The 19292-nt window shown below is 35.3% G+C and overlaps 1 protein-coding gene across 1 annotated transcript in view; it reads right to left on the bottom strand.

The window, feature by feature from the left end:
• Positions 1–19292, bottom strand: part of Mrps28 (mitochondrial ribosomal protein S28) — an 88883-nt gene that overhangs the window by 53191 nt on the left and 16400 nt on the right. The window contains exon 2 of the mRNA XM_048359154.1: positions 16112–16293. Within this exon, the coding sequence (XP_048215111.1) occupies positions 16112–16293 (182 nt within the window). The remainder of the gene's footprint in view (positions 1–16111; positions 16294–19292) is intronic.

The raw sequence follows: 19292 nt of genomic DNA, 5'->3' as shown, positions 1-19292 counted from the left end.
ATGTATAGAAGGATGTATATGTTTTCTAGTTCTGCCACTTCAAAAGTCTTATTATCAAAGAAAACAACCAGGTAACAGCACAATTTATGCACAGAAATGTCAGGGAAGTTGATGGTAAATAACAGTGAACTCTCTGTAATTCTGAATTATGAGTTTGGAAACAACATCAATTGGAACTTGCAAAGGAATGGAAAGCCTACGTGGTACTTAAAAATTTCATTGACTGAAAACATAGCTGTAAAATTCAAAAATTTGACTATTTACTAATGTTTTTGTATATATGTAAAAGAGCTTTCACTAGATAATCTTTTGCTTATTTCAGTTTATCTGAATTGGTAGCTTGCAATTAGTCTGGAATTATTTTTATAAACTACCTATTTTTAAATAAAAAGGTGAGCAATCTTAACAATATCAAATTCTCAAACAGGATGATACTCTATTCCCAATATATAAATAAGCTAAACAAAGGAATAGACAACTTAAAAGTCACTACTATTAATAGAAGCAAAGTTTAATCTGTTTACATAGCCTGAAAAATATTAGTCACCTCTAAGCTTTGTTATTTCATTTAATAAGAGTGAACAAGCTGGAACAACTTAACAAAGAAGAATGCCTAAAGAAATTATGATAAAAGCCAGGTGCCAGTGGCATATGCTACAATCCCAGCTACTTAAGAGGCTGAGATCTGAGGATCATGGCTCAAATCCAGCCTAGACAAGAAAGTACATGAAACTCTTATCTCCAATTAATTCCCGAAAGAGGCAGGAAGTGGAGTTGTGGCTCAAGTGTTAGCCTTGAGAAAAATAGTTCCAGTACAGTGCTCAGGCCCTGAGTTCAAGTCCCAAGACCAGCACACACACAAAAAATTATTACATAATCAATAATTTACAATACACTATTCATAGTGAAAAATGCTATGCCATACAGTCCAGTGGGAAATCCAAGATTCAAAATTATAGGAAGTACAACTAAAACCACACATGAAACCCAGCCCATGTCTGGCTGAAAAGTCTGGAAGGAAATATATAAAATGACTTAGAAGTCTGAAGTTTTAAGCAATTTTTTTATAGTTTTACTATGAAAATGAAAATCAAATCCAAAAAGGGAAAATGTAATAACAAAAGTACTGACATACATATAATTTTACTAGTTGGACTTAATCATTGAAGAATATTAGCTTTGATGTTTTAATGATCAATATTTAAAACAAATAAATTACTTCAAATTTTAATCAAAAGTAAAAACACCAACAGAAATGACTGGTTTGCCCTACAAAAACATGTTTTCATAAGTTATAATATGTAGGAAAACAGAAAAAGCATAAAAGAAAAAGGAATTAACTGCAAAAATTAAAATTTGTTTATTTTTAATAAGCAATAACCTTTTAATGTAAAAAGAAAATTTTTAGCATTTGAAACATAAATATAGATAGGTTTCCTACTTTTCCTTTTTACAAAAATGTCAATTAAGTGTTTTGCTTGATTGATTATCCAATGAAAAAAGAATGAACCTGAAAACAGAGTTATACACACAGAAACACAGGGCAATCACACTGCAATGTAACTAGATAAGACATATATTACTTTGAAATCTAGATGAGAGAAGACAAAGAGAAATCTATGTATTTACTGGTCACTGATAATTTATGACTAAGAATACTGCAGATGAACTTAGACAAATTTAGTGAAATAGTACTTGGTAACATCTCCAGTAAAGTGATTTTGTAAAACAAAAAAGGGAAACTGTAAGCTAAGGTAAACTTAGTGATATTTTATACTTAATATAGATATAATCAAGAAGTGATAAAATTCTTGAAGTGATATTTACAGATATTTCAAGTTTTAATCTCTCAATCTATAAACAAGTAATTTAAATATGTTAAAAGAACTAGGAATATAAGGATCTATCTTAACTGGAAAGAATGCTCAGGATTTTATCCTTGTACTGTGAATTGGGACATGTTTTAATCAAAATTCTACTAAAATACAATTTATTGAATTTGCATACATTTAACTATTTTTCTACATCTGTCTCCATACCTAAAACTGTGGATGATATGGCCTAAGAGCCTGACTATACTATCCCTTTTCTGCTACAAACTTCATTATAGTTTACCTCAAACACACACACACACACACACACACCACACACACCACACACACAGAATACAAAAGTAAACTAGAATCATATAGCTATAAACTAAGATAATTTGAATTATGACTTTAATTTCACCCCCCACCATCTTCATCTCTGCAAAACAAGACAAAAAATACTCCACATCCAAGAAGTGTGACATTTTTACGTTTCCAGAAATGAAATTAGTAGATAACCACTCCTTAGGAAATGAACATAAAACAAACTCATTTAATATGAATCAAAACATAATAATTAGAAGAGAACAAGGTAGCACTCTAATTATGTATTATGATATTTTCCAGTAGGAAAGTTAAAAATTGATACCAGAAATCAGCTGAAACAAACACAATATGGTAGCCATTTCTAAATATAAAGCATATTCAGGCACTAAGGTTTTCTTTTTAAATAGGCTTTATTCTTCTCTTAGAGATAAGGACTAACACAACCTATACCTTCCAAACCTAGCCAACCTAAAATGATAAATAACTTTTATTCTGAAAAACAAAAAAAAATTCAAGGAGAAAAATAATACTTATATAGATGTCAGATGTTTATTTAAAAGGTGGGTAACGATGGAAAAGTAGGCCTTTGAAGGAAGAAACTTCAGAGTTAGGATCTCAGCTTGGCCATTTATTTACATTGTGGGGCAAAGAACTAGGTAGCTATTCCTAATTGCACTCTTCCCTTTCCATAACAAAGAAAAATTCAATTAAAGATTGTTATTTTTTAAGCTGGGCACTGATGGCTCACTTATGTAATCCTAGCTACTCAAGCGGTTGAGATCTGCTGATCTGAGGCTTGTAATCCCAGGCCACCTACAGAAGGAAAAGTTCATGAAACTATATATCCAATTTATCCCTAAAAAGCCAAAGTGGAGCTGTGGCTCAAGTAGCAGAGCACTAGCCTTGAGCACAAAAACACAGGGATGATACCTAGGCCTTAAGTTCAAGTGTTAGAACTAGCACCAAAAAAAAGATGATTTTTTTTTTTTTAAAGGGGAAAAAAGGGTTGAATGCTAGTGTTCAGAGCCATCCTTATACCTGGAGCTGATCAATGAAATAGAAAGTGCAGGGCTGGGGATATGGCCTAGTGGCAAGAGTGCCTGCCTCATAAACATGAGGCCCTGGGTTCGATTCCCCAGCACCACATATACAGAAAATGGCCAGAAGTGGCGCTGTGGCTCAAGTGGCAGAGTGCTAGCCTTGAGCAAAAAAGAAGCCAGGGACAGTGCTCAGGCCCTGAGTTCAAGCCCCAGGACTGGCAAAAAAAAAAAAAAAGAAAAAAAAAGAAATAGAAAGTGCAATCTGTAGAGGTTTCTAACAGTTTTTGTTTTCAAATAAAAAGACCAAAGCAGCTGACCCTGCCCTTCCAGCTCTCTTGCTCCCTTCAACAGATATGCTGCCAGAACAATCAGCAGGCTACTGCACAAAGCATGATACTAATGAGGCACAGATGTCAAGCTCAGGCAAGCCCATAAAGCCACCAACATCAATGATTCTTGTGCAAGAAAAGTCTGTATGTTTAAGTCACACGTAGTCAAGATTTCCTTCATTTGCAACTAACAGTAGTCTAAATGACTTGGAAAGTCACTTCACTTTGCTGAGCTCACTTCCACTAAGTAGGCATAATGATTATACGGTGTATGCAAAGTGTACTGTTTAATACTCAGGGAAGTAAGGGAAAGTAAGTACTATCATGTCATTCATTTTAAAGACAACACCACTGATGGTCCAAGAGGCTAAGAAGTTTAATAGTGTAGCCAGGATTTAAATCCAGAAATGCTTATTCTGGGAGCAATGCTAAGAAAAATGACAGAGCAGAGCAGAGTAAGAGTTAACAGTCAAATACTGTAGGCTTTCGTGATTATGGAGACAAGAACTGGTAGAAAATTTCCTACAATAAATTCTCGCTCTGGGTTTACGTTCTAGCATCAAATAAAGGAGAAAAAATTTAAAAAAGAAGAAACGAATATTTAACGGTAAATTTATATTCTGCAAGGCACCATGCCAGACATTTAAAATTTATTTTTCTCGAAAGAAGTAGCATATGTTTGTTTTCTTAAAATGATTTAAGAGTCCTTTGCAGGGAGAATTTTTAACAGTTCTAAATTTAGGGAGTGACTGCCATTGTTATCAGTCATCCACACTGTCATATCTTCGTCATCATTACCACTGCTACTAACAACAAATATAAAACCTGTATCACAAACCAGCAGATGCTAAGCTTTACTTTTTCAACACTTTTCTCCAAACTTCAGGTGTTTCCTTCAGTGAAATAAATGAGGCTAAAAAAAATTCATGCTGAAAACAAACTATTCCTAAAACAAGCTAAATTCAGAATTAAAGTTTCTAAATAAAGGAAAGGCTAAATAATCTGCAATTGAAATTAGGAAAAGCCATTTTGTCTTTGGAATAGATTTTTAACTGTACATATTTAGTTGTTAACTTTCAAAATAGTTTGGTGTATTATTTTTGTAGCAAAATTTTTAGAAAGTCATGTAAAGGCCAAAACAAAATGGATTTTGAGTAAAATATGAAGCCAGGTTAAGTCATGTAAAAATACTGAGTCCCCAGATATGTGTATTTACAGCAAAATACTTTGGAAGACAAACTATTGGCAGTCATAGATGCTACACTGAAAGAGGTCAAGCTTCTCTATCACTTATCGCAGTAGAGTTGATGTTATCATTTTCATAAGAGCACAGTATATATAAAATAAAATGCTTTCAAGGAAAATTTATCGAGGAAAGATTCATTTGCTTAATAAATTCAAAACTGAGAGGCAATAACATAAAACCCCCATGAGCATTATAATATGCTCAATCAGTACTAATTAAGAATCTAATTATACTACTATTTAATATCTAATTTGCATTTTAAAAGGAACACAAAGTATTCTATTTTAGGTCCAAAATTAAGGTTCTGATTTAAAACTTTAAGAGAAACATAACTGCAGTCTACTTGATGAAAAATGTTTCTTTAAAAAATTCTTCTTAAAAAGCTAAGTACAAAACCTATTTTCAAGTATTGGACTGCATTGAGTCTACATGATTCCTCACTTACCAAATAAGAGAAAAAAAGGAGCTGGGTGTGGTAATCCTAGCTACTCATGAGGCTGAAGTAGAGGACCGTAGTTCAAAGCCAGCCTTTAAGAGGGGACAGCCCACTTAGCCCGTCCCCCCACCTTCCAGCTTCAACCGGAAGAGAAGCAAAGCAGCCCCCGCCTCTCGGCTCCGCCACGTGTGTAATGGTGGGGACCCCAGAAACCACAGTGCCACTTGCAGCTTTTTCTAAGTAGTTTATTGGAGATAAGAGTCTCATGGACTTTCCTACCTAGTCTGGCTTCAAACCGTGATGCTCAGATCTCAGCCTCCTGAATAGGATTATAGCCGGTGAGCCACCAGTGCCCAGTCATATAGATTGTTTTTAATTGCATGCAGTACACTTCAATTAGGGTACTCAATAAACATTTTCTGGAAAATTATCAAATTACATAAACACACCCACAGCCACCCACACACTCCCCTGGAAGTATATCTGAATAACATAAAGTAGGGTTTTTTTTGTTGTTGTTTAGTTTTGCTGGTCCTCGGCTTGAACTCAGGGCCCGGGCACTGTCCCTGAACTTTTTCAGCTTGAAACTAGTGTTCTACCACTTGAGTCACAACTGTACTTCCAGCTTCTTGGTGATTAAATAGAGATGAGTCTCATGGACTTTCCTGCCTAGGCTGACTTTGAGCCATGATCTTCAGATCTCACTCAGCCTTCTGATTTGAGCCACTGGCACCCTGCATAAAGTAGTTCTTAACAATAATAAATTTGAGAAGCTATACTGCCTCAGATCTCACTAATTGCCATCCTTGAGTACATTTTTTTTAATTCAGTAATTTTCTTTTTCCCTTCCTCCCTCCCTCCCTCTCTCCCTCCCACCCTCTCTTCCTTCCTTTTGTGCCAGTACTGGGGCTTGAACAAAGGGCCAGGGAGCTGTCCTTTAGCTTTTTCACTCAAGGCTGCAATTCTACCAGTTGAGCCACAGCTCCACTTCTGGCTTTTGGGTGGTTAATTGGAGATTAAGAGTCTCACAGACTTTCCTACCCAGGCTGGCTTTCAACCACAATCCTCAAATCTCAGCTTCCTCAGTAGGTAAGACTATAGGTGTGGGTCACTAACACCTGTCTATTTGATATTTTCTATTAGCATAAGGTGACCATACAAAGTAATAGGTTTGATCATAACATTTTCATATATGTATATGTATACTTTGATGATATTCACCCCTTCTATTACCTAACTCCTTCAATCTTCTTCCCTCTTCCACATCTCTTACAGTCTATCTTTAATGATCTCTGTAAGCTTTAGATTCATCAGTGTTTTCTAATGATCTTAACAATGCCTACCTTGAGTACTAAAAGGTTAAAAAATAATACATACAAATCTCTTAAAGTGCTTATAGAGAGTGCAGAGAAAATGTTAGCTAGTATTGTTCTTATGATTAAAGCACATAATAGAAAATACATGCTGAAATTCTGGGTGTGTAACAGTCTGTAGGCATTATAAAGTACCAATCTAATTACAAATTTTACATATTGAAAATAAAACTCACACCTTCTATGAAAGAAGCTTTGAATTTTTCAATTATCCACTCCTAGGTCAATAGACCTACAGCCTGAACCAACTGTAACAATGCAGCCTTGAATTTTTTTCCTTTCAGTCTTGTTAGGATACCAACCTTAAAGTTTTTGTGGGAACACTTAATTGCCTGCATTCCTTAACAAGCAGCCACCAAAGTAGTTTCCAAATTCATGTTTGACCTCTACAGTCTTGAGGAAGGGTATAAGGCAAACTTACTAAACACAGACACTGAGAAAATCTCTGACCTGACAGAAAAGTACATATTATACCACATGCAATTTTGCTTATCCAAAGAGAATCCAAAAGTACAAGAAGATAGAATCCAACAGTATAGTAAAAGAATTCTCCTATGGAATGCATCCAAGTAAGGAGAAGTTAAAAAAAAACTGTACTGCTATTGTCTCCGTCATACTTATGTAAGTCCAGAATATTTCTAAAATCTTATTTTATAATTTGATATTTGCACAGGTAATTCATATTTGAAAATACTCTTAAGGTTTCTTATTAAAAATTTAAATATAACAGATGCTCTTTTAGCCTTAGGAGTAAGATGTCTATTTTAAAAAGCTAATAAGGTGGGTTTAATTCACTTATTTATTAAAAAGTAGGTTAAGAAGAGTGAGAGAAGAGAGACAGGGGAGAGATAGGTGAGAATACTGAAAGGGTTGACATTGACCAAGATATTCATAAACTGCTTTGTTTAATGGCAACTCCTGTATTACTATTTCATAAGTTTAAAAAATGTAAAGAAATAAGAATAATAAATAGGTACACTTTTAAATAGTAATCCATATCCTTTAGAATAAAAGGAAGCACTTAATTCAAATTCTTTATCTTTCTTCTACCAAGACATCTTGAACACTTCAGTTTTTGAAACATTCAATATACATTCCACCGTCTATTTGACCCTACATATCATACACCCTGAAATAGAAACAAAGACTGGGAAATTAGCTTGTTTATTCCACCTTAGTGTCAAACAAAAGTACAAATAACATTCAGTGCACGTGCTAGTTACCTTAGAACTGTCAATCATGCTTATTTTGAAACTCTTTGATTTTTCAGAGCTGTCAATCATGTGTGTTGTGATACAGATGCCAGTACAAAGATAATGCTTTAAAAGATATAATCCTCATTTACCCACTAATAAACAGACTTCACTTATAAAACTGGACTTAAAATGGATTCTGCAGACAGTCTTACAACTCTTTAAAAATTAAAATATCTGGACTGAGAATGTGGCTTAGTGGTAGACTGCATGCCTAAAGTGTACAAAGCCCTGGGTTTGATTCATCAGCCCCAGGTAAACAGAAAAATAAAATAAAATATAGGGCTGGGAGGTAGCTCAATGGCAAAATGCTTGCCTAGCAAGTGCAATGTTCTAGAACCAAAAAAATAAAGACAAACAAATTAAAATGAAATGAAAAGATTTGAAAAATTTGGTTCTTTAACAAAAGAAATAAGCATAAATTAACCACATGGGTTTTATAATTCAATAAAAAGAGAAACTCCCTGAGTAATAACTAATCAGAAGTATTATGGCCATGAATGGGAATGAGAGACAAACTGCTCTGAACCTAGACAAACAAGTAAAAATAAAAATATATCCCTCTGCCTGGGGCTGGAAGAGTAGAGCAATGTTCAAAACCCTCATGATAAGTTTGAAGTCCTGAGTTCAAATCTCACTATTGATAAACAAATATCCTGTTCCACTTCCCTAATTCAATCCAACTCTAGCTACCTAGTAACTTCCATTTCAAATGTTATTTTAAAAACATCTTTTGCCTCATGATCCACAATTACTGAGTCAACAAAGTAGGTCTCTTATGCCACCCAAACTTCTGGGCAAAGTTTCTCTTTTTTCTACCCTCAGGCTTAATTAAAATTCTCATCAATTCTAGTACACTCTACCTCTGACAGAATTATCTCACCAAAAGGAAGATTTGATCCATGTTACTGGTTCCAATATTTTAATGGCTATTTGCCACCCTCAGAATACAGCTCCTTCCATCGTTTGTGGGTTGTTTGGGGCAGTTCTGGGGTTTGAACTCAGGGCAACATGCTTGCTAGGCTGATGACTGAGCCATGTCTCCAGCCATATTTTTCATTGGTTATTTATAGGACAGGGTCTCTGTTCCTGAGCTAAACTTGGGCTATGTAGGTTTTCAGAGGATTCAAGCTATCTCTCATTTGCAAAGCATTGATTGCTTTCTCATTGTGCTTTGTAGTTCCTACTCATCCTTTATAATGCAGTTAACTGTTAGTATTTCTGGGAAAGCTTCCAGAGAAAAGCTGAAACGAGCACTAAATTACTGGCCTCCTCTTCTCCATATGTGTAGACTACAGGAACAAGAGATTATGTGCTGGTATATGCATTAATTTATTCTCTATGCCTTGGATGGAGTCAATTCTCAGAAAGCAGGACTGTCTTAATCTGTACATCATTAGTATAAATAACACAGAAGTAATGTAGAGTTGGGATACATTTAAAGCTTGCTGGCTCAATGAAAAACTGTACCAGTACATTTAAAAATAAAATTAAGGGCTGGGAATATGGCCTAGTGGTAAAGTGCTCGCCTCATATACATGAAGCCCTGGGTTCGATTCCTCAGCACCACATAAACAGAAAAGGCCAGAAGTGGCACAGTGGCTCAAGTGGTAGAGTGCTAGCCTTGAGCAGAAAGATGCCAGGGACAGTGCTCAGGCCCTGAGTCCCAAGCCCCAGGACTGGCAAAAAACAAAATAAACAAACAAAAATAAAATTAGTAAAATCAGTAGCTTCATTATAAATAAATAAAACCTAACCTTGATACTGATAGAATGTTTCATATGCATATTCCAAAATAATCAAACTAATCACTGCCACAAAGCTATGGGCTTAACCAAAGTTTTAAGTAATTTACTTAAATTCACTATGAGAATTGACACTAGCATAAACAGGATTTGAGGTTCAATAACCCCATCTTATTTTCCATACTGTTCCTTCTGGAGGTGTTAGTTTCAATCATGACAAATGCTCACATCCAAGACACTCAGCACTTTGATTTGTTCATCAACAAACACTGTTGTGATGTGACAATCCCTATCAAGGGCATCAGTGAAAAGGCACTGAACACAAGCCAACTCACACCAGTAACACTTCACTTATCAGGAAGTTAGTTATCTGGTGACATCAAGTATTTACAATCCAGTAAGAGTTAAGCAGAAGGTAAGGAGCTGTTAAAACATGTTAAAACCCATGCACTACATGTACTTTACTTATAAAACAGGCTTCCAGATCCTTACCCAGGTGCTCTTATTTTAAGCATAACAATCTTGGTGTCTCATTTCTCGGTTATTAGCACACTAGATCAAGAACATTTCTGAGAAAGCATAAAAAGCAGAAATGGACCAGGCACCAGTGGCATATGCCTATAATTCTAGCTACTCAGGAGTTTGAGGTCTGAGTATTGTGGTTCAGAGCCAGACTGGACAGCAAAGTCCAAGAGACTCTTATCTCCAATTAACTGTCAAAAGCCGGAAATGAAGCTGTGGCTCAAAGTGGCAGAGTGCAGGCCTTGAGAAGAAAAGCTCAGGGACAGTGCCCAGGCCCTGAGTTCAAACCCCAGGACTGGCACACACGTGCATGTGCACGCACATGCACACACTGACACACACACATACACACACACACAACTATAGAAATGGGTTATATGGCTATTGACACAATATTTGTATGATAATAATTTAATTTGTAATTATGACTCTGGGTTATCAAAAACAAAAAGGTCAAACAACTTTAGACCTAACAAAGTAGATAGTAGATAGTAGAAGGATCAAGACAGTCAAGTCTCCTGGACCTTCTTTAATAAGGGCACTTATCTCATTCATGAAGGTGAAGCTCTCATAACTTAATCACCTCCTAGTAGCTTCATCTAAAAGCATCACACTGGTGATTTTGTTCCAACATTTGAATCCCAGGCAGTGGAGGAGGAGGAATTTCAACCTTCAGATTATAATAGCCATGTACATCATAAGGAGACATATTATAATTGATTACTCGCTCTTCCTTACTATATCTACAAAGAACTTCTTATCATATTACCACACTGCCTTCAGGGTCCCTGGTATTAGATTATTTTAGGAGATTCTTGTGACTCCTGAGTAACTATATATTGTATAACTTAGAAAACAACATGGTAAGGTAAAAAGAACATTCATGGGTTTTATGTAACAGTCTGAAGTTTGAATTACTGCTTTGTTAATTACTAATGTGTTGTTGCACCACATTATTTATGCTCAGAGATTCACTTTCTTCAACAACAACAACCCCCCAAACCCTATGTTTTAGAGTTCAAAACATTCATTAAGTCCTACCCATTCCCCCAAACCTCTAAATCTACTCACATTTCTGTTTTGCAACTCACTCAAAGTAGATCACAATACTATTGTGCATGCATAAATAGTATAACTTAGATTCTGAATATTGCTATTTATATAATAACTGTCTTCTTCTTTTAAAGGTGTTTTTCAAAACTTTTTCTGCAGTACAAATATTTAATCACTCCCCCCTACACACATATACACTTGCTTTAAACAAAATGTTTAATTATAAAACAGATATCACATATAATATATAAATATAAAAACAGATAAATGGGAAGAAGAAAGAACAAACTGGGGGAAAAGTCAGTGGGAGGGGGATGGGAAACGAATAAACTGTCTGCTCTAATCCTAGGGTCTAACAGCCTCTCTATCTCTACTCTCTGCATAATCTCTGAAGTTTCCTGAAAAATTCTCCGCCTTTTTGATGCAAAAAATTTAAAAATATTCCATTAAATTGTAACTGGGAATGTGGCTTAGTGGTAGAGTGCTTGCCTAGCATGCATGAAGCCTAGGTTCGATTCCTCAGCACCCCATAAACAGAAAAAGCTGAAAGTGGTGTTGTGGCTTAAGGGGTACAGTGCTAGCCTTGAGCAAAAAGAAGCCAGGGACAGTGCTCAAGCCCTAACTCCCAGCCCCAGGGAATACGCAGTCAAAAGACGGCATTGTAGAGACAGAATTAAAACATGTTTCTAGCTTAATAAGCTACCTATCTAATCTATCAACAATCTACACATATAGATATGAAAAGGGGGACACCAGAAACAAGCCAGATATCATTATTTTCCTTTAAGTGCTGTCATCTCCCCACCAAGAAAAAAAATTGGAAAAAGAAAAAAGAGAGAGACAGGGAGACAGAGAGACGGCATGCGTCTGAATGAAGTAGATTCCTACAAATTTTGTTTTGGATACAAGGAGGAGTAACTTTAACACTAATTATGCTGGCCCAATACTGTCTATAACATTTTCAAAGACCAAATTATCAGGTATCTATGAAAAATTTTACCACAATTTAAGCATTTACATACATAAACTTAAAAGACAAAGACTTAACAACTACAAAGTGAAGAATATAAACTTTAATTTCATGGTAAGATAAAATCATGACAAGAAATTTGCTAACCTAGAAAGTTTCTCTTCATAAAATTATATATATACATATATGTGTATATACATATATCTGCATATATACAGAGAGAGACAGTTGGAGCTGTTATCAATGGAGCAAAGAAGGTATGTATGTATGTATATATAGGTATGGATTTTAAAAAAGTAACAAAACTATACAGGTCAATCACTGGTGAAAAAAACTACTCCTTTGGGAACACTAATAGAGATAAAATTTTTGGTTCATAAGATCAGATAGGAATAGAACTCTAGCTTTGACTCCCTTAGAGAGAGAGAGAGAGAGAGAGAGAGAGAGAGAGAGAGAGAGAGAGAGAGAGAGAGAGATTCATTTATTTTAAAGACATTTTGATGGAATTTCAGACTTACTGCAAGAGAAGGTAAAAGGATTTTTCTGACTAGTGCTATTTTCTACTCATTTGCTAATGATGTTACTATATTACCCCTTTTGGCTTGTATAAAATCAATATTTTAAATTGATTTTGTATATTTGTTTATTATCTATTCCTCTTCTTCCTGTTACAATAGTCACCTCATGAGCTAGTTTGTTTTGTTTACCAACACTAACAATAGTACCTGGCAAACTGAAGAGGTCTGATAAGCATGAGAAGGGAAAAGACAAGGAGAGAGGAAGGGAAAAAATGAGGGAGGAAAGGAGGAAGGAAGGAAAGAAGGAGAGAGGGAGAGAGTGAAGAAGGGAGGAAGGAAGGAAGGAAGGAAAAAATTAACAAATCAACTTCTGCACCATGCTTCCTCTTTCTTCATGATCCTCATTCATGAATGCATTGATTTTCTGAGTACTTTGGAAGTCAAGTAATGAAGGCAATTCGATACCAGATAGGTAGTTCCATGAAAGCAGGAACTGAGCAATAAGTACTACAGGTAAGTACATAACAAAGAGATCCATTTAACTCTCTTACATACATAAAAAAAACCTCAAACAGGAATTGTTCCAAAGACTAGAGAACTTAATTGCACGATTACTGTGAGTCACCTCCTCTCCAACCAAACCACACTTGTTAAGTAGACTGCTACACTGGGAGAGATAGGAATAGGGGCTTCAAGCACATAGTAGTTTCCAAAAAAAGAATGTGACATGTGGTATGTATAGTTTTAAGTGAAAATGTAAGATTCAATAAATATTTCAACAGATCCTAATATTTAACTATGTAAAACTGTATATTCACAAATTTGAACTGTATTATACCTCTCATTAGAGGAACATCTAATTCTAAATACTTATACTTAAAATACAATTTAGCAGGTCACAGGGATCAAATCTGTACTGTAGATCTGAATGTAGACATTCTGAAATACTATGTTCAAGAATGATAACACTGATGTAAATTTTTACTTAATGAAAAAAAAGGCAGCATAGATAAAAGAATGGCCAAAAAAGTAAATTCACATGAAAGAAGTACTAATAAAATTCCACTCTTTCTTTTGTTTTTTGCCCATCCTGGGGCTTGAACTCAGGGCCTGGGCGCTGTCCCTGAGCTTCTTTTGCTCAAGGCTAGCACTGTACCACACAGCACCACTTCCAGATTTTTCTGTGTATGTGGTTCTGAGGAATAGAACCCAGAGCTTTATGCATGCAAGGCAAGCACTCTACCACTAAGCCACATTCCCAGCCCCATAAAATTCCACCCTTAAACATTACTGGTATTTAGAAACCATAGTATTTCCTAAGAAATAGCTCAGAAGAGCTATCTCCAAAATGCAACTTCTATAAAATTATGCAACTTTTATAAAATTAATACCCAATTCTCTAAGTCTAAAATAGTCACTGTAACTAAATGACACTGATGGCAGCATGAGGAAAATTTGTAGATATAACTGAAGACTAGATGAATTCTTTGTGTAAAATAAAACTACTTCATTTCAAAACTACTGATATATTTTATATAAATGAAATGATCTGTTATAGCTTTCTGCTGACAGCACCAAAAGCTCAGTCTGTCTCTCTTGGTGGATAACTTTAAGGCAACATATGTTCATATTTGTATCCTCCAGAAATATTAGTCATTAAGAATTTCATCCCTTAAAAAGACAACTACAAAAGCAATACTTGCAAAACCATTTGGTATAAACCAACTGAACAACTCATGGAGGGAGGGGGGGAATGAGGGAGGAGGTAACGAACAGTACAAGAAATGTACCCAAGGCCAAATGTATGAAACTATAACCTCTCTGTACATCACTTTGACAATAAATAAGAAAAAAAAATTTAAAAAAAAAGAATTTCATCCTTGAGTCACTAATACTCCAATAGCAATGAAACAAAAACAACCAAAGTAGTAAACATTTACCATATACTGGTCATGGTTTAAATTTTTACATGTAATGACTAATCTTTCCAATAACTACAAAGAGATACATGTTATTCCTTCTGTGTAGAAATGAGCTTATATGTTATTTGATGCAACAACTCAAGCCAAGCCTTAGTAACACATTATCTGGCTTCTGATATCTGAGGTAGATACATGTGTGCCAAAGTCAATTTAAGCTAGCTTGTGAGAGCCCGTTGTACACATAGCTTCACAACTCTACATTCAATGACATCATATTGATACTGACTAGGATGAGCATACTTTCCACCACAGAAACTTGGGCCTCCAAAAATATGACAAATCTGCTTGTTAAGTATCTGCTCATGTATCACTGATCCAAAGAAATTTGTAATCTGTTCATTTTGTCATGCCCTTTTCAGGTTGTAGTAGGTCAAGCTTGTGCCCCTTACTTGGGTAAGCCCAGTTATCACCTGCACCTTTAGAAACCTGGAAAAGGCAACCTATTCTCACAATTGTTTTATTAGGACTAGAGTAAATTCTGTCCTTATTCATTTCTATAATATCAAACATCACTTTTTAACCACTAAAATTTACCCAAAGACATCATTGACTACTAGATTCATCATTACTCCATGTACTATTAAGAAGGAAAAATATTGTCAACTAAATTGATACACTACAGACTGTAAGATGCCTCCTGATATAAAAAATACTGAAAGCTAAAAATGTACATTAAAAGTTGATGGGAAAAGCAATCTTGTTTACTATCGTCTTCTCACCTCAGATTTTTAGTTCAGCATTTCCTTTAGCCTTAATATGCAACTCCTAGATCTATCACCTTGATTCTTTCCCCAATGCATATTTATATTAAGAAATATAAACATATATACCTGTGTAGACTACAAATATTCTACACATGTAATAGGAAAAATAATAATCCTGAAAAAGAAATATTAAACAATAAAGAAAATGATAAAGCATCAGAATTCAGTGGTGTAAGAGGAAGAAGCATAAGTGGGAGATTTCTCTGAGGAGAAAAAGACCTGTGGAATGAAAAAGGGAAAACGGCTTAGAGGCAAATGGGCTGAAACAATTCTCTTTACTATACAATCTATTTTAATTTCATAGTGCAAACTGGTAATCAAAACACTTTTATCTTCCCTAGAATATTTTTACATTGCTACACAAATGTGGCCTAACATGAATAACAAGTATCTTTCAGCAATTCAGACATTTTTTTTTACTAATAGCATTACAACCACTATATTTATTCAAAAATACTTTTGAGATATGCCAACTTTTGTTTAGTTTTGTTTTTGTTGCCAGTCCTGGGGCATGAACTCGGGGCCTAAGCACTGTCCCTGGCTTCTTTTTGCTCAAGGCTAGCACTCTGCCACTTGAGCCACAGAGCCACTTCCAGCTTTTTCTATATATGTGGAGCTGAGGAATCGAACCCAGGGCTTCATGTGTACGAGATGAGCACTTTACCACTAGGCCATATTCCCAGCCCGAGATATGACAACTTTTATGACTACTCTTAAAGCATTTGAAAATGATTTCACTTACTCTCCATCCACTTCTGGTCTTTTACATACACAATGGAACTTTCCACCAAAATCTATGTAAAGATCATCCTCCACAATATGAAAGATTCGTCCAATGACCACTTTATCCTTAACAGGTCCGATCTGTGTGAGCGGCGAATGTCTCAGCATGGATGCAAAGGATTCCACATTTTTAGAAGACTCCTAAATATAAAGAGATATTTACATACATAAGATTCAACAAAAATATAATATGGCAAGTAAAGTAGAATAAAGGTGAAGAATTTTAAGTTAATTTTCTGTACATATATATTTTCTATCAATACTGAGCCCACAGAGAATTACAAATTCACACTTATAATCCTAGCTACTTGGGAAGCTGATATTGGGAGGAGTGTAGTTCTAGTTCAGTCAAGCAGAAAAAATCTATGAGAACTCTCTCAACAGAGACATGGCATCTGCCTGTCATTCCAGCTACAGTAGAAAGCCAAAAATAAGAGTATCTCAATTTAGGTACCACCCTGCAAAAGTGAGACCCTATCTCAAATATAACCAGTATAAAAAAGGACAGGAAGTGTAGTTCAGTAGTAGAGCTCTTACTTAGCAAGTAGGAGGCTCCAATTACAAACCCTACTACAACAACAAAAAATAATTTTCCTAACATAAAATTCCAAAGGGAAAAATAACCACTTTGAGTTGCCTGATTTCTAAGTCTTTTTGTGGACTGAATTTGCATAAGGCATAGAGGACATATAATATTATTTGCTTATTCCTTTCTTATATTTTCTAAACAAACATGCTCTTTAAGGACACACAAGCATACATTTGTCCTTCTACTCATCATTAATGTGTATATTGTGAGGTACGTGCACAATGTGGCAAAAACTACAGGAAGTACTAAGTTTCCAGTTAGAGAACTAACTACAAGAATATTAGCAATTCGATCCCACCATCTGCAGTCTGTGTTTAGAGTGAATTTTCCAGTTAATACTTACTGAAGATGATTAAGATAATAATATATTTACTTTTTAAACTACACAAGTATATCTATGACTTAATTTTATAGCATGTATTACTCCAAAGATTACAAAAGCTAGGCACATAAGGGCTTGATACACTGAAGAATGTGTGTTCAGTCTAAAAGGTGCAGGCAGTACTTAGCTACAGCTGCAATTCAAGTCAAGTTGCTGCCACTGGTTGCAATCTTCCCAGATGGAAGATATGTGTATGTATGTATGTGTGTGTGTGTGTGTGTGTGTGTGTGTGTGTGTATATATATTTACATATATATTTATATGCAACACATATAAAATATAGTTATTTTATATATACATAAAATAGCATACACTATGTCAAGTGGTATGCACTTGACATAAAATAGCATAATGTATTGCAATATTATATAACAAATACATATTATACATATTTACATACATATAGTATATATTTCCAATTTTTAAACTAAAATTGGATCCATGCCAGACAAGTTTATGACCTCTGCTTCAGGAAAAAGCAATTCAAGACACCTGGCAAGTCCTTCAGTGCTGGAGTGAGGGTACGTTGAACTGATTACAGTGGTTGAAACACTGAGAAGAAACTTAGCACAGAAGGATCCATCTAAAACGAAGATAAGTCAGTAGATGTAGACGCTAACTAGAGCTGAAAGGGCAGGCAGGAATATAGGCCATGAACCATAGCACTAGATTATAACTCCACGAAGTACAGTATTATAGCTCCTTGAATAAATACCTTAACAATAGATCTCTCTTGCAAAGACAAAGAAAAAAATGCATTCTACAAGCTCAATCCAGTCACAACTATAATTGACCTCCAGAGGTAGTACTGAGAGCAATACCAAGTATTACTAAGTCAGTAGGGACCAAGTATCTACTGTGCCCCTTAGCTGGGAGCCATTGGGACCATCTACAGCAGCTGCCACAAGAGCAGTGAAGAGCAGCACTCAAGAGAAAAGCAAAGCATCAACAGCCAGCGATACCCCTGTCTAATTTTCCTTACTTTCATATTATTCCATTTCTGTGGTTGATAGCTACCAGGTTTCCTCTTCTTGTTTCTCTTTTTGGACAGCTTCACTTGAAGCCAAAGTCCCATTAACACAACCTCGGATGACAGGAAGATCCAGTAGATAAGACAACTGAAGACAATTCACCCATATCTACACTTGTTCCTAAATACTATAATATCCTTTAGAATTGTGAAAAGATAATTGGGTTAAGATTAGTGTGATCATAAAAGGTACTTATTTTGTGTTAGGTATTAAGCACTTTTGACTATTTAAAAAGGATTCTCTTGAGAATTTTAGTAAACCTACTGATCAATGTTGGATATTAAAACTCTGTAAAACTGAATAATTAGCCAAGCATTGGCAGCTCACACTTAGCTACTTGGGAAGCTAACATCTGAAGGATCATGGTTTAAAACTGGCCCCAATATACATGAAATTTTTTCCTCAATCAAGAACTGGGTAAGGTGATGTATCTGTGTCATCCCAGCTATATGGGAGGATGAGAACAAGAAGATCTCATCTCAAGGCAAAAACTTCAAAGACTCAATCTCAAAGGAAGAAATCTGGGCATGTTGGTATGCACTTGACATTGAAGCTACAATACGATGTCAAAATATACATCACAATCCAAAATAACAGTACAAAAGTCAAGACCCTATATCCGAACAATCAGTGCCAACAGGTTCTGGAAGCATGGCTCAGATGTACCTGTTTTGCAAGTGGGAGCCCTAAGTTCAAAACCCTATTACTTTCAAATAAAATAAATTTTGAAGTAACTTTTAAATCAAGTGGCAAGAAACATTGCTTTTTTGTAATATTACTTTATTCACTTCACATGCAATTGAAGTGTGTTTTCAATAAGTGAAACGACTTTACCACAAGCATCAGACCTGACCTCTGGGTAAATTCTAAAATTTGCTCTTAAATTTTACCTTCATTAATGTAAAAATGATTTTTGGACTATATCAAACAATCAAAGTTTTCTCTCAAAAATCATACTGTAGAACCACCTCTGAATTCACAGAGTGTAAGTCAAGCTGTACTTATCTACTTATCCCATGACTTATAAAATAATAAATGCAGCAATTCCTACAGCACATGTTGTCAACAGGGAGCCCTGTTTATAAAGTGCCTAAACCAAGGCATGTTAGCAGCTCTCATGCTGATGCAGTCTGCACAG

The sequence above is a fragment of the Perognathus longimembris genome, chromosome 12 (assembly GCF_023159225.1).
Source record: "Perognathus longimembris pacificus isolate PPM17 chromosome 12, ASM2315922v1, whole genome shotgun sequence".
Lineage (NCBI taxonomy): Eukaryota > Metazoa > Chordata > Mammalia > Rodentia > Heteromyidae > Perognathus > Perognathus longimembris.
The sequence above is the reverse complement of the archived record's forward strand: the minus strand, read 5'-3'. Positions and strand labels throughout refer to the sequence as shown.